The following is a 24,734-nucleotide window of genomic DNA, read 5'->3' as shown; positions in this document are numbered from 1 at the left end:
AGATAATTTTAGATTTCATGATTCCTGCTGATTGATTTGATGGCTTGATGATTTGATGATTGATTGTGATCATTCTGCTATTTTTTGATTATATTTTTGATTTTTATGATTGGTTGATGTTTGTATCAGATGTTCTCTGATCATGTTTTTTATTATTTCATTCGCTCTTTTATGCAGTGTTTTCTAGATTTATTATTTTGCAGTTGATAGCATCAGTAAATATGATGAAATGATGCATTACAGATAGAAAAAAAAAAAATAAAAAAAAAAAGAATTCATTCACTTGGATGTGATCTTGCAGTATGTCAATGATTCATGTATGGCTAATCACTGTTTTTGCTATGCATTGTGATATTTTTTACTGATTGATTATGTTGTGGCAAAATATGATGTTAATAAACATATGGAGGCACAGCAGAGAGGTGGCTCACGTTGCACTAGTTGTTTGAGAAGTTTCTGGGAAAGATTTCCTGTTGTAAAATCCTTACAATCAATTCTAACTGCAGTCCAGATCCTAATTTCCAAAGTTTTCTTTTCAAAAATCCTCCGAAGAAAGTATCTTTCTTTGGAAGGCTTTTCTTTCTGTTGCTGTAAGGACATTTATTTACACACACTCTGACAAACATGCTCATCTGAATAAGGTGTTCACTTACGGTTCATCGGGGCCATGTGTGGGCATCTGTCCTGTGAATCCAAAATAAAAACATGTGTAAAACATAAAGATTGTGTTAACAAGAACAGAATTCACATCAAGGAGTGATCACTTTATGACTCTACATGTATGACTATTTGTTATTTGAAAAACTCTCACTAACATGTTAGATTTGACTTTTTTACAGTGCAAAGAAACATGTAGGAGTCATTAATGACATCATCAGTCAAAAAATATACAAGCTCTCTGCACAAGCTCCTCGTGTCATTGAGACCTTGTGAGAACAGCTGTAGATCAAAAACCAGGCAATCATTAAAGGAGTGCTTCATATTTTAGAGTCTATAAATGAAACATTTAACACAAATTTTGTACATATGGTTTATAAATGATGTGAACCTCACCTAGCTTGACATACAGGACACCTGTGGCAGAGATGACCTTGATTGAGTTGGAAGCGACACACTGGTAATAGCCGGTGTCGGTGGTGTCCAGGTCCTGGATGCGTAGCTTTGATCCTGCCTCTGTCTTGCGGATGGTTATGCGTCCCTGCTCCTGGACCACAGGGGCGTCATTCTTAAGCCAGCGGATGGAGGGTCGTGGGTTTCCTGCTACTTTGCAGTGCAGGGTGGCTGTCTGGCCCTGAAAGTGGGTGATGTTGTTGACTGGCTCCTGGAACTCCAGGAAATAACCTGGAGGAGATGAAACACTATGGTTCAAAGGTTATAGAAAGTAGTGTGCCTATGTATGTTCTCAGTCATCCAGGTAGCAGTAGTCTTCAGTCTTCTTTGCTAAAGTTGAAGGCAACTGGACTTCTGGCAACTGGACCCAACCAGTTTTCAGAACTGAGGAAACCTTTCGGATGAGAGGTGAAACATCTTCAAGAAACCTAAAAGAAGTCTAGTTGCCTTCAACTTTAGCACTTAAGGTTATAGAAAGCATTAAACCTGAGATACGGGACATTTATAGAGCAGCTTACCTGCTACATTTTTGGTTTTGTTGATTTAACAAACATTTAGACCCAAATTTTTGTGAACATGTTGCACAGTGCACCCCAGGCATCATCATACATCACCCGTGACCATCTGCCATTAAAACCACCTTAGTTGCATATATACAGTGAAAGTAGAATTTAAAATGTGGTCTAGTTTTTATGTTGTATTTCTCATTTACTTTATTTCTGAAATTCATTGTGACATTAAAGTGATCATAGTGTGATCCACAGATAAATTAAGATTTTAAAATAACATTCACGTATACAATGTAACCCAAATAGTCTCTATCACATCACATTGCTCATTGAAGCCATGTCTCCCTCTATTCTGATTATTAAATGTAGATCTTAGGTGTTACCTTGGCCAGACTGGTTAAAAATAAGGTATAGTGCAAAGCTGTGCTCCGGTTACATGACGTTTTGGATGGAGGCACTGGGGAAGGAGAAAGGAGCAGGCCTGAGGGAGTTTTAATTGATTAAGCTGTTTATTTGCAGTAACTGTAGAAAAGAAAAGTTATCAGGACTACAAGTTTGATGTGCATACAGAGGTTATTTTGCAAAAGTGTGCCACACAATCCACACGTTTTATGCATCTGTGTACTACTTCATGTGTAAAAAAAACTTGGAGGGAGCTGTCTGACTCAGCAGTGTGAAAATGAAAGAACAGTGAGAGAGGTGAGCTCTAACCTCTGTAGCCCACTCCTCATCTCTGCTTGAGACTAGATGCTCAGGGCATTAGCTGCTACTAGCATAACACACCTCAATCAAAATTGGAAACAGGAGTTGTTATTCTGTGACTGATGTATTGTTGTCACAATTAAGCTGTCTCTTTCCAACACAGTCCATATGCCAGTCTCAACAGTGACCACAGGGGTGTACAGAAAGAAACCAATGGTTCTGCTAAGGCTCTGTGCAGGAGGGCAAGAGAATTTGTACTAACACAAACTATTGAACATATGGCAGGAGCATTAAGCAGCCAATCCTTCTCTGAAAGTAATCCAGGTCTGCCATAATGGTTGATGAAACTCCTGGCAGGAGCTGGAGATAGAAATATTTCACCTACAAAGCTGACAAAGACATTCTAATGACACCAGACATAAACCCCTCCTCTTATTGCCAGTGAACTCTTCAGAATTTCTCCATTTATTTGAAAATGTATTCTAAAATATCTATATTGAAAACATAATTCAAATATTCACAGTGGTTGTTACTGAGATTTACAATGTGAAATTAAAGCATGTGTGCCCTGTTTTGTGTGACATGTAAATTATGCTGTGGACGAGTGGACAGTGTCCTCCCTCTCTTCCACGCTTCTTTTGACAGCTATAATGCATTCCAATAATTACTTCACAAGGAACTGAACAAAATAATGATTACATGTACATTTAATAAAGAAGGTCTGAAGACACACAGATGATGTTGGGGTGGTGGGGGAACTGTGGCTGTGTGCTGTAATAAGCATTTCTTCATTCTCTGTGGGAGATGAACCTGAAGATGTGTTTGTATTTGTTTAATTTGTGTAACATTTAGCTTCAGACCAAGTCTATGGACCAACAGACTGGCTGACCAACCTTCCCCCCATTATCAGCTACTAGCCTTATCTCCCCCTCCAAGAACTGATGAAAGACTACAGATTGTAGTTGTACAGTGAGAAGAGAGCAGGATGTGAGTGTGGCTGACAGTAGATGAAATAAATCTGGATAAACAGCCTTTGGTACTGAAAGACAAAAAAGAGAAAGACAAAGATAGAGAAAGAAAAAAACAAAGGTAAATGAGGACAAAAGCAAGAACTTTAGCAGGCTACTCAGGAGTGGGCAGTGAGCCACTAATATTCCAATTGGAAAAATGACTCCAGCACTGTTTCCTCTGGAGGCCTGAAAAGTTACTGGCTTCTCCCCAACTGTTGATTCAAACTACTCTGCCTCAAACAGCCTTGGAGTCAGACAGACACAGGATTCTTATTATTCGCAGTGATAGTTTTTTTCCATTTAGGCTGATGATAATCACAGGTGAGAGTACTTGAATGAGGCAAAGAGTTTTGTTTGTATTCTTCGCCTGTTAAGCAGAACCTGATGGTGGTGATGCAGGCGATCTCTTCTATTTCTTACCACTGGCTGTGAATTCTTGTCCAGATATTCATGTAGGCTTGTTCTTGCAGTGGTAGTGCATTTCTTTGTAATGATCAAAGGATAGCTCCAATAATTTGGGTATTGCTTCTGTTGGTTATAACATCAATGACCTCACCAATTTACAGGTCAACAAACTCGAGCAGTCAGATAATCAAACAGGTTGGAGACAAATACATATTTTATCCAGGTGGTTTAAACTGTTTAATTTGAAGGTCATACTGAAAGTGGTTGCATCTGAAATGATGTTAATAATCTGTCATTCTACTGGACAGCTGTGTGCATGCAGCTACAATAAGCACAGCCGGTCAAAGTTGAAGCAGAAACTGGGTCTGTCAGCTGTAATGGATGTTTACAATTGATGATACTGGCTAAAAGTGATTGGGTGATAATTTTACTGTTCACCCTCACTTTGACTAACCTTTCCTCAGCTGTCAGACTTCTTTTTTTCGGTGATATTGACGCAATTTCCAGATCTCAGTTATTCATTTGATGGGAACAATGGCCAAAACTAGAAGACAACCACAGTTATAAAGCTATGAAGTTTGACTGAAGAGCTGAGTTGGAGTTTTCCTTGAGAAACTTGTTCTGACAGGGCTGTGACTTTCCTTAGATTTGTCCCAAAAGCCTTCTAACAGCTCTGCATGTTCCCAGTGCTGCTTTTTCACTGTAAAACACTGGGATCAACCAAAAAGGAAGGTTAGTGTTAGTTCAGGCAGAGCATTAATTGGCTCTAGCCATTTGCAGTATGCCTCACAATGATTGGTTCATTCACAAATAGTAACATCCACATGTTCAGGACATTATAACCTGACTCTTCCTCACTGTTACTAATGATAATGCTCATGCTGACACTGTTCGCTGCTACAACTGACCGGACAGTGAGGAGTAGAGTGATGAGAGAAACCTGGTTTTCCACGTGTCTACTCTGTTGGGCCAATTCACCATATTCCCAACTTGCCATTATACAGGGGACTAAGCCAAGTATCTGCTGCTGTGGTGTTTTGCTTTCATTCATTCATTCATTCAGCTTATGCTGTTAAGATTCAATTTGTGAGCCGCATAAATTATTGGCATTATGGTATCTGTGTGACTACAGGGTATATTGTGCTGTTGCCTGCTCTGTTATTATGTTTCTGATTTGAATATATTTATTTGCAATCTGTATATATGTTTGAAATGTGGCATTATGTGTATTTATTTGCATTGGCATTATCCTATTGAAATTCATGTAGCAGTTGAGCTCTATGCTTGTCTTCTTACTAAGTAATTATTGGGTTGAATCCATCTTAGGCACATTTTCCCTCTGTGGTTTGATGTTGTTCAGCTGGTTTTCTTTTGGGTTGTACATGTTATTTAGCTCATTCAGAGGTACAATACTGAAATTTGGGTCTGTTCATTTTAAAGTTGGATATTTCCCTTTTATCAAGATGCCATTAGGATCTTGACATTCATCTGAGAGCTATAAGTAATACTGGGTTCTATCTCAGATAAGAAGAGCTTTGCAACATACTTCACTCCAGTTAGTCCATTCTAGAGAAGGATATTTCTCTTGAATCAGGACAATATTAGTATCCTGCCATATGTTTATCTGGGAAGCAGCCAGGATGTTTTCAGAGCTACTCCTGAGATGAGAAGGGCTAATACATTTTAAGCCTTCTCCTCCGTGATGCAAGTGTCTCTGGCTGAAATAATGTAATTAGTGTTCTCAGATTCAGTCTTGGTTTCGGTCAGTTAGCGCAACAATGCGCAACAATGCAGAAAACTCTCTGCTAGAGCCACAATTTCATGTACTTAACTGTACACTGACAATAAAAGCTAGAGTCCCTGCTAGCTATGTAGATTACTGAATAAGGGAATAAAAAGGAATGGCTGGGGAGCAGAAACAATGATAAACACACACACACACACACACACACACACACACACACACTCAGTCCCCTGGCTTTTTGTACCATCTGCATTTCGGGAAGCAGCCAGGCTCTGAAGTTTATGCAATGGAAAAACAGAGATGTGTGCCCAGCCTCCAAACCTGGCCACAGCAGAGCTGTCCACAGAGCGGCCTACAGATGAGTGATGTCACCACACAACTCTTTAATTATAATGTCCTCATCCATCATTAGAGGATGTGCTGCAACTCTCTGAATGAGTGAATTAGGGTGTGAGGGCAGGGCAGGAGAGGAAAGATAAAACAGCTGACATGCAGAAGTGATTAAAAGACCCAGAACAGTAAATTGACCCTTGGGAATTAATGCTTCTCTGTTTTCAGGGAACGTCATGATAATATGACCACCACACACTCTCTGTCCAGTTCTTCCTTTCAGAAAGTCAAATTCCTGTCACTGGGCTCAGATTTCCATCCAACACTGGTTCCACCATTTTCAGCTTCTCCATCTGATCACCACATCCCCAGAAGCCATCCTAAACTTGCTATGCTATGCTCTTGTCATTAACTAAGGATAGAGCTGTTTAAAAACATATTATGCCTCACGTAGCCTCATGTAGTTCTTTCTTTCCCTTGACATTATCAGCTTTATCACCTTCAAACATTCACTTCTCAAAATAAGAACTTTCACCATACATGTTTACATCAAACTACTCAACAGAGCTCTACCCCTTCCATTCCCCACCCTCACATCACTATGCTAATCAAATCATTGTTGGTTTGTCCTTGTGATGCAGTTGTTAAAACCCAGTAAACTAATGTTTATACATAAATGGCACTGACTTTTTTGGTAAACATGGCAGTCTGTATGGACAAGTCATCAAAAATTTGAGGCAGATGCAACACTGCTGCAACACACTGCAATCAACACACTCAATTCTCTTATCAATCACAATCACAGGTGGCTGTGGCTCAGGAAGGAGAGAAGGTCGCCCACTAATCAGCAGTGGTTTGATCCCTGACTCCTCCACTGTATGTAAGTGCAGCACAAATACCATTCTCTCATCAAATGCACTGACTGGTAATGGCAGCATGTCTACATGCATGCTTGGCCCAATTTCAATAATCCACTGGGAGATTCCGACATCATCATTCCTGGTCAAAAGTCAAACAGCTTTGTAAGGTACTTTGTGGAGGCATGGCTGTCTCAAATATCGAGGCTGAAGTGCCTGATTGATTTGTCCTATCCCCACGAGATAGAGGTAATGAAAAGCACCTTTCTCTCAAAGCCAGCTCTCTGGCAAGTGTCCAAAGTCTGTCCACCACCCACCACCCAGTTAACTGGGTGTTATTCTACCTAAGCTCCGCCCCACAGGTGGAACAACCAATGGATATTGGCACAACGACTGAGAGAGGCTGACTCTGCAGGATGGGGGTTGTCCTAAGATGGTCAGTCTCCACAAAAAAGAAAAATGGTGGAGATGTAGTGGATGGAGGAGGTATATGGACCAATAAATTTTATTTATGCTCCGCATTTTCCATTTTCAATTTCAGTTATTTTAGTTTGCATTGATTTTTTTCTCAGTCAAGCAGCAGAATTGAGCATCATTAGTGTTGCATATTATCGATTTCAATAATCCTTTAAATGGGGGTGGGGGGCATTATTGTCCTGAAAGAATGTGACAGGCTGTTGTAATTGTAGACTACAGACCAAAACATGCAGCATTAATGATGGGAAATATGAATGTGAACCACTTTATAGAATGTTTCTATTTGATCCAGGTTCAGTTTCCACTGAGGCTGAAATACTGTTAACATGAAGTTCATACTGAACATAACAGCATTACATTCATACATATACAGCCTGAGTGTTCCAGGCAGAACATCATTAACAGGAACAGCTCATTCTCAGACATGTGCTCCACGTGTTGTCTATAATCCAAGTATCCAAAAAATCATCACATATGTTGGGTGTCCTTACATCTCAATTTACAGATAAAGAACCCAGAGAACATGTGACCAGTCTCCCTGTCTTTGTTGGCAGCCGCAGTTTTACATTTTGTTTTGTCCTCTTTAAATTACTCACAAACTGACAGAATTAACGTGCGCTCTTCATCTGAGAGATACGGTGCACGCCTGTTTTATGCACGCACACTAACTCTGATTAAGTTAACGCCAACTCAAGTTACCAACATCTGAACCACTGTTGTAGTACCATTTAACACAGATCGAGGCAGTCAGGGTTTCTCAACCCCGACTTTCCTTGATAACCCCGAGTTAAATCAGAGGAGGTTAAACTCTCTTCAAACAAACACGAGTGAGAGAGATGGCGTAAGTCTGCCTTCTGCCTGCCTTAAAAATGTTCAGTTCAGCTGCAGTAGAACTGTTAATGATATGCTTCAGGTGGAGCTCAGTAATGAGCCTTAATACTTTGTTGATTCTAATCAAAAGTGTCCATAACCAAGTATTGACAACTGCTACGCAGAGAAGCCTTTCTGGGAGAATTCACTGTTCTAGCGAAAGAGAGACCTTTGACTAAGAAGAGAACACTTCTCATGCCCAATCTGATTCTTGAAGATAATCTCGTCTGCATTGGAGGTTGGCCGAAACACGCACACTTGGACACAAGAGAGGAAAAAAGACTCATCTAGTCCGTCCTAAATGTCTAACCTGCAGGTGACTGCTAATTTGAATCACAAAGATGGGAGATCTACCAGCAGAGCACCCCACCAAACACATATATAGGATAAGAGGTGTTTAGACCTTGGACAGTAACTGCCAGACGTACAGAGAGGAGGTCGAGCAGCTGTTTAAATTCATGGACAGTCCACACTGAAATAACTGAACCTATGTATGGACGCCCAGAGCTGTATCAGTACAGTAAGGTGTTTCTTTGCCAATGTCATAGTTCTGATCAGACTGTGGCTCAAATGTCAAAAGTTAGGACTGAGAATGGACAGACAGGGTGGTGGAAGCGTGCATGGGTACCTGAGTTAACAAGGTTGCACATGGGAGATCAACCTTCTACATGGGGTATATGACCGGAGTGGAAATACGAATCCCTGACTCCATGCTACTTCAGGAGAACATTCACCTTTCTCATGAAGTCTTTTGGGTTAGAGAACCCCCTCTGCCAGCTGACTTCATAGATCGTAAAATCCTCCGTAGGCAATAGAAACAACACAAGCCCTTGCCAACAAATTCTTGATTATACAACAAATAGTTCTGACCAATAACAACAATCTTATTGGTCAACAAGACATTTAGAATGTGCTCAAATCAGTATGACAGCACGCCTTACTCATCACTAAAAATATTACTCCGCCATATACATTTTACTGTTTTTGGTAATAGCTCTATAATCGCAATGTTACACACTTTAACATCATTTGAGCACTTCAGAGATGCTTACCTGACCGTATCACTGTTGTGCTCAAATGACGTTAAAGTACACCTTCTCGGTTAATACTGCTTAATTCACTGGAGGCATGAGTACCCAAAGAGCTGTAAAAGTGGACTAAAGCCCACAGAAACCTATCATATCACATATTCTATATTATATATGTTTTACTCCTGTTTGCTCATTGAGTCTGTATTAAAGATTTGGAGGGAAAAAGTACTTAATGGAATGACTCTATGTAATGACTCTTGTGTAACTGTGTGTGACAGCTGAGCAATCTGCTGATGAAGACTGTGATATATATATATATATATATGTATATTCACATTTTGCACTGTTGGATCTTAAGAAGGTTCTAAGTAGTGCTTCAAAATGCAAAAAGAAGAAATGGGAGTGAGACAAGAAAAAATTTGAGCAAGTAAATTATTGCAAACAACCATTAAACTGAAATAGGCTGTTCATCAGCCGATCAAAAGTTTAAGACCACAGCCTTTAAAAGCCCAAATCTTTGCAAAAATGTGGATTCAGTGTCATTTTCTGTCAGGTATCCACACTGTCACGACCTCCTGATGGCAAAGGCAAAAAAGCTTTCTCTCTTTGAACGCGGCCAGATTGTTGAGCTGTGCCATTGCTGCTGAGGTTGGACGCAGTAAGACAGTCATTTTAAACTTCTTAAAAGATCCTGAGGGTTATGGGAAAAAAAACGTCAAGTGGTAGACCCAAAAAAAATTCACCAGCCCTGAGTCGTAGGATCCAATTGGCTGTCCGTCAAGACACGGACGATCCTTGGCCCAAATTAAGCTTGTCACTGGTGCCAACTGCAGTCCCATAACCATTAGACACCATCTGCGAGAGAAGGGTTTTAAGAACAAAAAACATCTTCAAAGACCTCATCTCCTTCAACGGCAGAAAATTGCCCGTTTGGAGTTTGCACGAGAGCACCAAACATGGGACACTGAAAGGTGGAAGAAAGTTTTATTCTCTGATGAGAAAAAATTTAACCTTGACGGTCCTGATGGCTTCCAACGTTACTGGCATGACAAGGAGATCCCACCTGAGATGATTTCTACACAGCACAGTGGAGGAGGCGCCATCATGATCTGGGGGGCTTTTTCCTTCAATGGAACAATGGAGCTTCAGGTTGTGCAGAGGCGTCAAACGGCAGCTGGCTGTGTGGAGATGTTGCAGGAGGCATCTCTTATGACTGAAGGCCATCGTCTGTGTGGTGGTCAACGCTGCAGTTCACAATGCCCGCCTGACAAAGGACTTCTTCCAGAGAAATAACATCACTCTTTTGAACCATCCTGCGTGTTCCCCTGATCTAAATCCAATTGAGAACATTTGGGGTTGGATGGCAAGTGAAGTTTACAAAAATGGACACCAGTTCCAGACAGTGGATGCCCTCTGTGAAGCCATCTTCACCACTTCACCACAACATTCCCACTAGCCTCCTGGAAACACTAGCATCAAGCATGCCGAAACAAATTTTTGAGGTGATTAACAAGAATGGCGCAACTACTCATTACTGAGTCCTTTTTTGAAAATTTTATTTCTATTTTAAGGGGTTTTGGGTTTTTTTTGAGATGTGGTCTTAAACTTTTGATCAGCTGATGAACAGCCTATTTCAGTTTAATGGTTGTTTGCAATAAATTGCTTACTAAAATTTTTTTATTGTCTCACACTCACTATCGTCTCATTTCTTCTTTTTGCATTTTGAAGCACTACTTAGAACGTTCTTAAGATCCAACAGTGCAAAATGTAAATTCTTGCAATTTTTCAACTGGTCTTAAAATTTTGATCAGGAGTGTATATATATACTAAAATAAGTGACATATATAAACAATAAAACAACTACACCTCCTACTCTTTAAACAATTATGTGATCAAGACAAGAATAATTAGGTAGAGAGCTCTGCAGTATTCCTCTCCTTTTCCAAAGCATGATTCCAAATGTTGATGAAAACTCTTATTACTCAGTGTTCACTTTGGTCCCCAGACGGTCAACAGAAACAGTCCTCACATTGTACCATTCCATTTCTCTACCCTGGTATTAAACAGACCCTGCCGCAGGCAGTCTTGAAGCCTCCCCTTAAATTATAACATGATTGATGATCACAGGAGGCCACACTGAACACACACCATGCTGTATGACAGAGCTAAGCTAAAAGGACAGAGCTTAAAAACCAGAAGGCACAGCCATTAACAAATCTATTTCTAATCATTAATGAACTCTTTAATATCACTGAGAGGCCTGATTGTTGGCATGAGTTCACTGACTTCTGAGGTAAAAACTGGCCAAGGAAAGTTGGTTTGAAAATTTGAAATTTGTTTAGTTGCTTATTAGACTTTGTTGTAGCAATGATGCAGTTTCCAGATCTCAGCAATTAATCTGGTGAATATTAACTTACCATGGCTATTAGAAATGACAGACAAAAGTTGTAACAAGCCAGAATGATTTACACAACATATCTAATTTTTCTTATCTTTACACAGACAAAACTGTGAAATGGCAATTTGTTAAGTGTTGTGTCAATTTTTCTGCCTCTGAGCAGCATGTCCTGCTGTGGTGCCAGTTGTTAGATACAGCTGATGAGCACAGCTTTTAGTTTTGCTCTTTGTTCAAGCACAACACTGACACACCTGGCAAGCTCACTGTGATGACAAGACTCCAAGAAACCAGGCACAGTCACTGCACTGTGCTGTTCATCAAGAAATAGTTCCAGCATGTAGCAACCCCTAAAATATTTCTGCACAGTTTTTTGGACTAACTGTACACACTGATTACAGCAGAGAAAACAAAACAAGTAGTTTTTATCTTACCTTCGGCTGTAGGTGCAGCACCACTCTGAGCTTCAGCCAGACCATCTGTATCTGCTGACGGACCTGGATCAGCTGCAGAAACAGCAACACAGAAACATTTGTAGAGTTGGCAGTAGTGCAGCTACAAATGTGAAATTTGTCCTGAGGCTGGTGCTTGAAAAGGTCATTGGACAATTACATGTTTTCACATTTGCATAAACACATTTGTCCATTCTGAGATCACATTTAACACACAGGCTGAAACAGAAGCAGACTGACCAAAGAAGGTGATGATGTTCATTAAGCGTGTCTTGTAGACGAGAAAAACTGTAATATTAGGAGTTCATCCAGTTAGGAGCAACGAACTTTGTAACTTTCAGGACAATCTGTCTGAATATGACTGCATTGTGTGAAAAGTTGGTGGTTTGGCCTGAACTCACAGTGTACAGAATGACAATGATTCATCCTGTGGGAAGAGCAAATGATCTCAGTAGTTTTCATAGTAAAATAGTAACAGTGGAAATTTTGGTTTGATAGTGGTACCAGAGGAGTGAATGAATATTCACAGAGAACTTCCTGATATTCCAGCCATTTGTTTCCAAGTTATGAGCATCTCAAAGGAACATTTTGACTTGACATGGCACTGGACTAAAGGTTTGGGGTCAGATTATTAGACGTCTGTCTCTGGAGACATGGATATGTATATTCTATGACAATTTGACCAGACATCTGGCTGTGGACTGGGTGGACAGAGTGAATTAAGGCATCAGTGTCAGTCAAACAAAATGTTTCCCAGATTGACTGAGAGATATTGAGACCTTCAGTTGTCTCCACTGACTGGGAAAAATACAGAGAGAACACAGACAGGTTTGAATGCAGCAACAGAAAGTATATGACAGGTATAAACTGACTAAAAGTCATATTTTGTGTTTGGTTTCTTTAAAGGATACAGCCACTTCTCTCAGTTTAGGCTGTGTGGTGTAGAGTTTTTTTAGAGTTTGTTTAGTTTCTGTGTGGAGGAATATGTGTTATGGATACTCTGGCCACTCAGTGTGATTGGGCCTTGCTCTCCCTGGGAACTAATCAAGATCAGGCACACGTGAACAGACACAATTTATAGCTTAGTTTTTAGCCCAACTTTACTTGGCACTGGCTCCTGTCTTCCCTGTGATACAGAGCATGTGCTTGACAGATGTGGGTTGTGGTAGAGATTGGTATTATGAAGACTGCAGTGAACAGAGTCATACAGAATTCCTTTCAGTAGCCATACTTCCCTCTGTAGACTGGATTGTTTAATTCAACCATAGATATAAGCAGAAATGGAAAGGCAGTTACTCTATATAGCACTTTTCTAATCTACTGATGACCCAGTGTGCTCTATAGTGTTTGTCTCATTCACCCATTCATACACACAGTCACCCACTGATGGTGCAGGAAGAGTTAGGGGTTCAGTGTCTTACTCAAGGACACTTTGATGAACTCTGTGAAGAAGCCTGGGATTGAGCCAGCTCTACCTCCTGAGCTTCTCCCACTGCAAGTCAAGTCTCCTTCAGTATAAGAAGGAAGAAGAACAAAAATATTTCAGCATCAGATGCTAATGAGCAGGAGTGACTGTAAATGTGAATGCTAGATTTGTATTCAGTGTGTCTTCCTGCCATCTAGTTCTAGTAGACAGGTCGAGCATAGTCCTCTAAGGTTTAAAGGAAGTACAAGTGAACAGTCTATTTAGACATCCTCTAAATATCACAGTAGTTATCCTCACACTGCAATGATAAAGTACAAGCATCAACACTGGTGTTTGTTTGATCTTTCCCTTGATCATACTCAGACCACTGCTCCCATCTGTTATAGATCTACTGCAGAAGTCACTAAGTAACAAGTGAATGGAAATAACAAAGAGTGATCTGCTCCTGAAAGAACGTGAAACAACAGAACAGCTAAACATTCTGAATAAAGTGTACAGGTAAACCGACTTGTAATACAGGTTACCTGTGTAAGCTTAGATACTCCGCTAATTCAGTATAGCATCTCCATAAAGTTGGGAAATTCACTACAGACAGATAAAAAAGAGTGGTCAGAACAAAAGCAGTAGAGGCTGAGATTTCCTGACTTTTAGTCAACGTGGGTAAAGCTCCAAAAACATTGGATCCTACATTTCCCACAGTGCTGCCAATAGTGTCTTTTCATGAAACCCTCCATTCTCCACATTTTTCATACTCCACATCTCCAGACTGTAATGCTAACCCTCTGTTATTAATTTGCACAGAGCCCAAGAACTCTGACTGGGTTGGGTCAGACAGCAGTTTTTATTTTGGGTCTGTTTTTTGTTTTTTTTTAAATACCAACAATGTGCAGAGCACACCGGTGAACAGGCCTCTCAGTTTCAGCTGATCACTTTTGTCAGTCCGAATAACAAATAACAAGATTTTATTTATTTTTAACTTTTGTTACAAATTTTGCAAGTCAAATCCAAATTAGATTCAATATATGATTAGAAAGATACAGATTAAACAAACAGATTTAAAATGGGATTTGATGTAACATATTTTATGTGCTGGTATCCAAACACATCTAACTCTCTAAGTGGAAAAAACAAATATCTGGGAATTTGGAAGGAATTTCTTTTACTGCCCATGAAGAACAACTAAGGTCAGGCAACTGCCCCAGGTGTCCAAATAACCCCAGATTTACTGAGTTTAAGTTGTTTTAAATGCATAAGGGTAAATTACTATATCAACTAATGTGAGTGTTGCATTGTAACTTGTGACCTTGATCTCCAAGGAAATACCAGTTTAAATTAATAATTATAACTAATTTTGTTCTAGTTCACACACTAATTCTAGATTTCACAGCCACTACATTACAAATCAAATACAAAATACAAAAATTATAAAATGGTGTGCTTGCTTTTGGTATCCTCTAACTCTCTTGTACTGTGAGGTGTAATGAACACAGCAGCCTCTAGGAGCCATTAGAGGAACTTCAGTCTTGATAAGTGGCTCACCTATACACTGTGCACCCCACAACAGAGCAATGTAGTATTTTGTCATATATTTAACTTTTGTCAGCTCATTAGAAGAAAACCAAGACAACACAGAGGAGAGTTGAGCTTCCTAGAGCCAGGCTGCAGGCAGTGGCTGATTGATTATCTCCAGCTTTGGAAAATGTGTGATTGGGGACATGGATGCTTTTCCATCCCAAGCTAAGTAAGACTGCTGGCTGCTGCATTCCAGCAGCATGCTGCCCCCATCATGAAAGAACCCTTTGAGAGCTGAGAGGCCAGGTCACAGCTCCATCTACTGGAGTTTTGACTGAGGGCCTTCTGGCACACCTCAACACTTTCCTTCCCTCCCCTGTTTAAACTGCTTGTTAAGTGTGTGTGTGTGTGTGTGTGTGTGTGTGTGTGCTTGTGTGTGTGTCCGCATGCCTCTCAGTCTTCTATCCTTTGTCTCCATTACTCCCCATCCTCCACCGCTCTACATTTCTGCTCTCACTTCCAACCTTTCCTTGAGTTTTCGGCTGGAGAGCAGACTAGAGCTGTATAAACATTTCTTGAAGGCACAGCTACTCTGGAGGCAGAAATTATGTTAAACCTCAATGGATGGAGGTAAAGAACCACAGTGTGTCAAAGGAGGAAAATGTGACTGAAAACTCAACCGCTGCCTCTTGTCTCTCTGACACTGCAGTGTTTTAAAGCTGCCAGCAGCTATGAAGTTTTTTCATCAATATCTCTGTATGAAGTATGTGGGTAAGTAACATGGTTAATGATAGAGGTTCTGCTCAGCTACTGATCAGCTTGTATGTATGGTGCCATCTCTCCTGGTTGACAGTGCTGACACATAATTATGAAGTTACATCTGTTCAATAGGTGGATAAAAGTGGTAACAAGGAGTCACCATGCACCAGCAGCACCCAACCCTTTTCCTGGACCACTATCTTACCACCTAACAACTGGACTTACAACAATGAGAATTGATATTTGACCTATGATTGGACTCAGTTCACTACAGTAGTTCCTGCAGTGAAATCGTCAGAGCAGTCCATAGTGGTTGGACAATTCACATCACTACAAACATAACAACTAATCACTGTTTTACTGCTGCATAGTGCTTTATAAACAACATGGAGACATAGCTAGGTAAAGGGAGGCCATTCGCAGGGAGTTATAGTCAGCTGTGGGAATACAACACATAGCCAAACAGGGCAGAGAAAAAGGTGGACATGCAGTACCAACACAGGAATAACCTTGTATCCAGATCATCTCAAGGTCCTTCATAGTTCAGGTTGTGAGAAGCTCCAGGTTAAGGGTTGTTTCATTCTGGACAGTGGATTATTGATGTGAATGAAGAGAACATTGAAGTGGCTTTGATTTTTAGCATCACATGGTTGTAGATGGTTGATCTAATTATTAAGCCTCTACAAAAGTAGTCTGTATTGTCTTCATTCTTTTCAATGTGCTTTTACTTCTCTTCCTGAACAACCACCTGCATTCTATCTGTTAATCTGGCCCTTGGCCTGCTGAGACTCGGACTCTGCTATAATCTCAGAGTAGCTGGAAGGGCACATGTTATCTTCCCAGGCAAAGTCAAGTCCTGGTCAACCTCCCTCTTCTAGATATCCAAGTCAGACCACACTGTGTGCCTCTGTCTTTCTCGCTCTGGTCAGCCTCTCAGTTTTCTGTCATGGGAGTTATTCAGGCCCTCCTCAGTTACCGAGATAAGTGCTGTCTTAGAAGGAAAACCCACACTGCTGTTTAGAGGTTGCATCCCTAGATTGTTCTCAAAATAGTTCATTTTATGTTTAATACAGATATCCCTCAATTGGGTTCTATGTGCTTTCGATGTGAAATGTACTTTTCCCTAGAATCCAAGTCTTTTACCTTCCATGGCTTCTTATTTTTCACAGAATATCATGTTCATTTCAGGTTTGCATGGGCGTGAAACTGACATCTAAACCAGGTGACATTAACACCCAAACAAACTGAGCCCAGCTCAAACTGCCAGGTTTGAGACATCTACCACACCCAACCTCATATATTTTAGCTGGTCAAAATGGAAAGGACTCATCCACAGGGGCACATGAATGTGTACAGTAAATGACATAGCACAATAGCCACTAGATTTTAAATGTTCTTAGATACAAGATTACAAGAAGAATACAGGAAAATCTGCCCAATTATGGCACCAGGGTAAAGGATAGAAGTTCATCAAAATGATTAGGAATCTTCCTCTGATAAAAAAAAAAAACAGATGTAATTTAAATCTGACCAGGAACTGTCCTTGTTCAGGATGAACAAAGCAACTAACTGGAGCAAAGACAAGTTGTTGGTAAGGCACCAAATGTTCAAAGGATCTACTAAATCTTAAAGCTTTCCTACAGTCTGCAGCTGTAGAACTGTTATGAAATGAGATAAGTGCACAATATGGGAGGGGGAGCTGGGTGAAACGGAAATGGCAAACGTAGGACCTGCATAAGAGAGGAGTGGTAATCGACCCTTCCATAATCAAAATGACAGACTAATTTGCAGAGGCCATTTACGCACTACCACAAGCAATGTCCTGTCTGGTGGACTGAGTTACCAGGCAAAGGGAGTGAAATGACGCCAAATCAAACAAGAAAAAAAATGAGAGCGGAAATCCTAAATTATTACTCTCCAAAGCCAGTTAAGAGTGGAATGGAAAGTCTGAATGTAACGTGCTGGAATGTGTTACTGGTATTTCAACAAATTACTTCACAACACACACCTCGTCTCCACTGCGAAGGGAAAAACAAAAGATGTCCTGAAGTTATGACCCCTCATAAAAACCAACAGACAGAATATCTGATTGAAGCTGAAACTGTCCCGAAGCTACACTCTAACAGCCCTTTACCAAGGGCTGTTTGTTATCTACTCAAACAAAAAACAGGTCAAATTAAAAAAAAAAAAAAAACCTAGACATTGTTGACTGATATTCTAAAGTTACTTACAAGCAAAAGCTGCTTTATTAATTTTTTGGCCACTAGAGGGCAGAGAAACGTCAAAACAAGTTTACAGATGCAGATGCAGATTTACAGCCACCATCATATCCACATCTCATAGAGATGTTATGGCAAAGATGTTATGACACATGCAGTAGACACATTAAGATTCATTTGAAGTCATGTTCTGGGGACACAATGAGTCCCATGGTCATGCTCTTTCTTAACTCTGGTTTGGTCTCCACCAGCTACCGAGAAGCTGCTAAACGCTCCACAGTGTTCATACACTGGGTTTATCAGAGCTTTGTCACTGCCTGCTGGAAACAAAGCTCATTTGAGTCCTGAGCCTAAACATAAACATCAAAGTTGTGCTCCATAAAAAGTTGAGTGTTAATAATCTGTGATTTCTGCACTGAGTGAAATGATATTACACAGTCATTTGTTTCAATGTTAAAGGGCAGAGTTATGTCAAGTTTGGGAAAACAGTTACCATAAGATGCTACTGAACTGCATTATGGGAGGTGTAGGACCTAGTGTCTAACCCTATTAGGGACTAAAAACGTGGATATCTCAGCATCTGCTGTTTTGGCCATCCTTCTATTGGCTCTTGTGATGTCATGGAGACATGGGAGTGTGGCCTGCAAATAAATGCACAGAGCAACTTATTGTTTAGGGTACGATAAACAATGATTGCCCTCATCGCTGAAGTATTTCAGAGATGTCGGTGTTAACCTAAGCTCAGTGCGTAGTGGCTAAAGCCAAGAGAGAACTGGAGTGGACCTGCTGGCCTGACCACCCAGTCAAGTTGATGACACCACCAGGAATAAGTGAAGCTAAGTGGAAAGCTAGCCTTGCTCGTCTGCAGCAGGTAAAACCTGCATCCTTTCTTCAGCGGTAACCAGGCATTCAAGTGCATGTTGTGGCCTGTTAGTAGCTGATACAACACTAAGGCTCAGTGGTAACTAAATCCCCTAGAGGTAAAAAATTATTTCATCACTACTACCTGTCCCATGACAGTATGTCCCCCATCTTTATGGAAGAACTGACAGAGTAGCTCCTTAAGGACAACCATCGGAATGAACCATAATTCCACAGGTTTCCCCTTGCATTATCAGTATCTGTACTATCTGTCTGCTCACAGCTGGTTGTATGCAGAAAATACCACTTGAATTCACTAATAATAAAGTTATCTCTCTCTAAAATCAGTGCTTGTTTTTCATAGTGACTGTCACTCTAATTAGATTTTAAACAGTCAGTGTTTCAGCTATACTGCACCAGTGGCTAGACCAGGTAACAATGAAATAAAATCCTTACGTATCCAGAAGAGTCTATGAATACTCAAAAATAAAATATTCAGCTAACCTCCCCTGGCTTTAGGTTAGTGCCTTTTCCACTGTAACACTGTCCCTTACATAATGACATTTTTAAAAAATGGTTCATTTGACAATGTGTAATGTAAAACAGGCCCCTTGTAGTGGCTAACCAATGGTAAATGATCACTGTGTAACTCTGCACTCAACACTGTAGAACATTGTAGCCTCTTTCAGTTCATTTGGTTTCATTGCCTGTAACTGTTTGTTTGCAGCACTCTTGTTGCTCCTCATTTCCAACTGCAGCAGGCAGCTCTGATAAACAACCTGCACAACACCTGACATTTTTCTCAGGGGTTGGTGGAGCCCAAACAAGAGCTCATTTAGAGTGAATACTGATCCAACATTCATCAGGTGGATAAAAACACAACTCTAAATGAATGATAATGCTGCTCTGGAGCTGCTGGATGGGTGTAAGCTTATTGTCAAACAGCTTATGAAACCTCTTCCCTCCACACTTCTGCAATGTTCATATTTAGTTTAGTTTCAGTTTCAATATCTGCCCCCTGTGTGATTCTCTTTTAATCTCCTGTTTTATTTTGAAAGGATCACTCACGTGTGTCCATTATGCTTTAAAAGACAGGACGTATCTTTATTTTTCCCGTGGTATTGCTTGCTGCACCTTTGTTAGTTTCACCTGTATCCTCTTGTCTTCCCCTCAGTACTGAAGTGTGTATGTCCTTCACACATTTTGTCAGTTTCCCTGGTGTTGCATCATGCCTCTGCCCCCAGTGTTGTCTGTGCTTCTACCATAGTTCCTGTTTGTTTTTTGGAATTTTTACCAGGTCTGTGCCCCAGACTGGACTTGTTTGCTTTCTCCTCACACAGCTTTTATTTTGGACTTTGATCTTTGTCTGTCTTCTGAGTTTCATTGTTAAATAAATCTTTGAACTGCATTCACCAGTTTTCACATCTGCATTTGGGTCCTTTTCCTTGTGTGCCTGGTTACACTGTGACATTCAGGTTATTTAGTTGCACAGTTAATAACAAAAGAAACCCCAAAGGTTTTAAAAGATCTCACCGAATGGAAATAAAAGTTAGTTGTTGCAAAGGTACCAGAATAAATGAGGACACCATATACATGAGTTTGTCTGAAGCATACTGAACTTTCGTGTTGGACTATGAAATCAAACTATTATTACTAAGTTTTACCAGACATGCACTGAGAAGTCACTTTTCCCCCAGAAAGTATTCTTGAGACTGCAGCATCAAGTTCTGTACAGAACTGTGACAGTGGTGAAGTTCCTCACAAAACAAAGCTTGCCCAGATGTGACTATGTCTTTCACACAGGCTCCATCACACTTCTCTGGACATAAACGTTTATGTGAAACAAGTTTACAGTCTCTCTGACATAATGACTGAATCATGGCACTCTCTGAATTGGCAGATGGTATCACTTGCTGTGGAATTTCCTCCTAACTGGCTCTGATGCTATCTTCCTACCCTGAAAACCCTCATCTCTAGGCAGCTTACACAGGGTAACTCCATCCCCATGACTGAGTTAAAACAACAACAGCCATCTCATAAAAAAGCAGGGACTTCCGTTCAAATATTTGGCCATTTGGATGCTCAAAGACAAGACAATAAATGAGACAGGGAAGGTCGTGATGGGGGACGAGCTGAGCCATTTGCATTTTATTGACTCTCTGATAAGATACCAAGCTGTGCAAACCAGGCTAGGTCTTTGGAAAACTAGGTTCAGCCATGAAAAAGAAAGATTTTGCATGTAAAACAAAGCTCTTGTGTCAATTGTTTATCTTTCTCCAAACCAGCTCTTAGTCATTCTTTCCTTCACCCAAACAGTCTGAGGGAAGAGCAGGAATGTGGAGCTGAAAAGTTCCACACAGCAGCAGAACATTACAGATATTTCATTTAATTTTCTTCAGAACTCTTCCTCTTTGGTCCCTGCCTCTAAACTATGATTAGCAAAGCATCTGCTGGAGGAGGAGGGACAGGCTGTTACTTTGACAAGCCTGCTGTTAACATATTTTCACAGACCCATGGCAGACTGTAAAGGCCAACCACTGCTCACTGAGGGCTCTAAGAATATTCAACTCATCTGTCTCCATGAATAGATATTCTTCACTTTAAACTGATTAATAAATCAACACAAAGTCCTTGTGAAAATCGTGTGATGTTTCCTCTACACCTCTTCAGTTGATTTTGGTTCATCTTATTGTCATTCAGATCACATTCATATCCTTCAGTCCATGTGCTGTGAACTTGTGTGTCACCGAGACAATGTGTAAAACTCCAGTGAGCTGGATAATAAAACAAGTCAAGTACAGAGTAAATAAAAACAGTCCAATAGGTGCATGCACCTTATTATGACCTACAGTTCTGGTTTATTGTGAAGCAACCTGTGGTGGTTGAGTGATGAAGTGAACCATTTGAGCAAATATCCCAAAAGGACAGCCATTAGTCTTAAGTGTCAAATCCATCTAGAGGCTGACTGTGGTAGGAAGGCAGGTGATGATCTTGCAGAGCCTTACAGCGAGGAGGTCAGACTCTGGATGGATCAACAAAACGTTGGACTTTAACACAGGAAACCTCCATTTGTTTCCTGCTTCAAATTGACAGTCAGTGTTGTTTCTTTTAACCATGACTGTTCCAGAACCTTCACTGTGGACTTATTACTGTAACCATGACAAAGTCCTATTAGCTTTCCCTTAACCTAACCTCTACCATAACACTGTTAGATTTTCAACACTGTATCTGCAGCATATCTGCTGCTGCTGCGAGGGTTGTTCAACACTTCTCCACCCATGCTCAGGTGTTAGTGTTGTTTACTAGGTAAACATAGCAACACCTAATACAGTCTAACACAACAGTCCTGCAATAAATGCTCCTCCATGACAGTTAAATTATTCAATTTAAGTTGAAACTGTTTTAGAGTTGATTCAACTTTTGGTCATTTTGGAGGCTTCAGTCTGTGTTGAACTGTATCATGTTATGAGGGCAAGTGTTTCAATTATTTTGTCCACTCCATTTATATCAGTCGGCGTGTCCAGTGGAGGGTGGCCCGACCTCCACCTCAATTATACACTTATTCTGTGGTTAATTATTATCATTACAATTATTTATTATTTATTTTTCAGAAAATAAATAAATTATTCTATTAAAAGGCAACTGGCAAAAAAATCTACAACATTGGCCATTACATGCAAGTTAAAGTCATTATGGACATTTTGTGAAGAAAAAAAAAAAAAAAAAGCTCAACATTCTGCTCCAGGACCTCATGGTTTTACTGCATCCATCAGAAGGAAATATATTTAGGTGTTGTGTGCAGACAGAGGAGATCACAGAGATTAAGTCAAATGTTGAATGCTGGACTCTTAACTGCCTGTTTTCCCATTATGGAATTAATACTTTAGAATAAGGGAAAGGTTTGAGCGTTCTTCCACTGCTGTGCAGAACTAATGAAGCCTCTTGGATGAGTAGCATTTTCTACAATGCACAGAAAATCCAGTGGTTTTAATTCACTATTAGTACATATGCTTTTAAATACAAATGCCTGCATGGTATATATATGCAAGGATTAGGGATTTTTACTGAAATTAGCACTAGTTATTAAAAGATCATAATTAATAGAGATTGTTGTGTTCTTTGTTTCCCAAAAAATAAACACTGTGCAATGTTTTCAGCTAACATTAGCAGCACTGAACAATCCAGGGTCCAAGACAAACTGTGCAGAGCAGCTCATATTTGTAAGAAACTCAACTCTGTTTCTATGTATCAAGTTAAGGAGGAATGTATGAGGGGTCCAGAATCAAATATACATAAATACAACAAGGCTCTCTGAAGACAGTTACACAGGTAGACAAGTATTCACCATAAAACATGAGAACACATCCTGGGACATTTTAACAGGATAATTATGAACAGACTTACAACACTGCCTGTAGCTCCAAATATTTTCTCATCCAAACAGATGATGGCCAGGCAGATGTAGGAATTCAGCAAAATTAAAAACATCCACAGTATCGTCTTCTCCTGGTTAACACACAGATTTAAAATAAACAGCAACATATTCATGGTCAATAAGTGTTGTGATAAAATGTCTTAAATATACAAAGTAAAACACAAAAGGCCTGGCAAGTGCCTCGACTGACCTTTAACCTCTGGGTATGTAGAGGAGTTGGAATGGGTGGGTCTCTCTCTTGCTCAACAGACAATTTATGTAATATAGTTCAAAAGGTGATCCAGCCAACTGCCTAACCAAACAAGTGATAAACCTCCCAACATGAAGATCTCCAACACAGTGGAGGGAGTGTGATGTATGACGTGTGTTTTGTCTAGTGCAGAATAAATCTGCCTGCCCCTCTATGAAGATCCAGTCACACTAATTCACAAAGACATGCTCCATCTCCTCAAGTCCCCACACACTATAAATTCACCTGATTTGCCAAAATGGATGTCTTTAGTCAGTAGGGACACTACTACCATTCCACACAGGAAGTAACAGATCTACCTTCCAGTTAAAAGATCCTCTGTAAGCAGCCACGAGTGATAACTCTGTCCACGCAGCAGCGAGAGCAGTCAGGGCTGTACTTCCTCACCACCTCCACCCCCATCAGTGAGTAAAGGAAATACTGGAGAGAACCCCATCTCAGCCTGAAAGGAGTTTTATTAGTACTTAAAGGTGCCCTGTGGCATTTTTTAACAAAGAAGAGTTATCTGTACATTCAGTGTTCTAAAGCCATCACCAGAATGAAGTTCTGAAGTCTAACAAATGTAGTGAATGCATTTCCTTCCTCACAAAACATTTGCTACACTGATTTTTAAAGTATTTGGAATCTAGTCTCCTGCCTTTGTTTGAGTATTATTCCCATCTGTGGATCAGCCAAAGTGTAACCTGTGTGCATGTGAGAAAAACAAAAATAGAATGGTCTAAAACCCTCAGTAAAAAAAACGTCAGAAAAGATTTTAATAATAATGAATTTCTCTGTTTCATACTGTGCATTGAAAAGCTCTCTGCTTTTGTCAGTTTTCCTCATTCTGTGCTGGGTTCTGTCTCACCCTCTGATGCAAAATGTCTGTCTGTTTATACTCCACACATAAACACATTAACATATACAGACAGTAACAGTAACACACTGAGGAATTAGAGGAACAGCCCAACTGTGTCGCACTGCTTTTTCTCCTACAGAGACATGTACGCCTCTACAGCTACAGTAATTAGCAACATATGTTAATACTATGCCTCTTGGTGTCTTTTCAAAATTAAATCAAGATAAGTCCATCTATGGTATTAATGCATACAAAATCTAGCATTTAGTAGTTACATTAAAACCCAGCCCTATGGTAATTTAAACAACTGGTCACCAAGAAAATAGTTAGTATTTTCAAAAAAACAGGAACTAATATGTCTTAAACAGACAACTTCAACAACAACAGTATGCTAACAGAGTTCATCCTGTCTATAAGTCAGTCCACACTGAGCCCTGTCCATGGGAATGTTTTGAGTTGCTCTAATTAGTCCCAGATCCAGAATAATAATTAGTACCAGACCCAAGACATACCAGCATACAGCAGTATACCTCCCAACAGTC

At 40.2% G+C, this 24,734-nt stretch overlaps 1 protein-coding gene across 1 annotated transcript in view; it reads right to left on the bottom strand.

Annotated features, from left to right (window-relative positions):
• Window positions 1-24,734, bottom strand: part of ror2 (receptor tyrosine kinase-like orphan receptor 2) — a 49,765-nt gene that overhangs the window by 16,532 nt on the left and 8,499 nt on the right. The window contains 3 exon segments of the mRNA XM_018701899.2: window positions 654-684; window positions 1,054-1,341; window positions 11,875-11,946. Coding sequence (XP_018557415.1) covers window positions 654-684; window positions 1,054-1,341; window positions 11,875-11,946 — 391 coding nt within the window.

This window comes from Lates calcarifer, linkage group LG9 (assembly GCF_001640805.2).
Source record: "Lates calcarifer isolate ASB-BC8 linkage group LG9, TLL_Latcal_v3, whole genome shotgun sequence".
Lineage (NCBI taxonomy): Eukaryota > Metazoa > Chordata > Actinopteri > Centropomidae > Lates > Lates calcarifer.
Note: the sequence above shows the minus strand (reverse complement) of the source record. Positions and strands in the feature narration are given on the sequence as shown.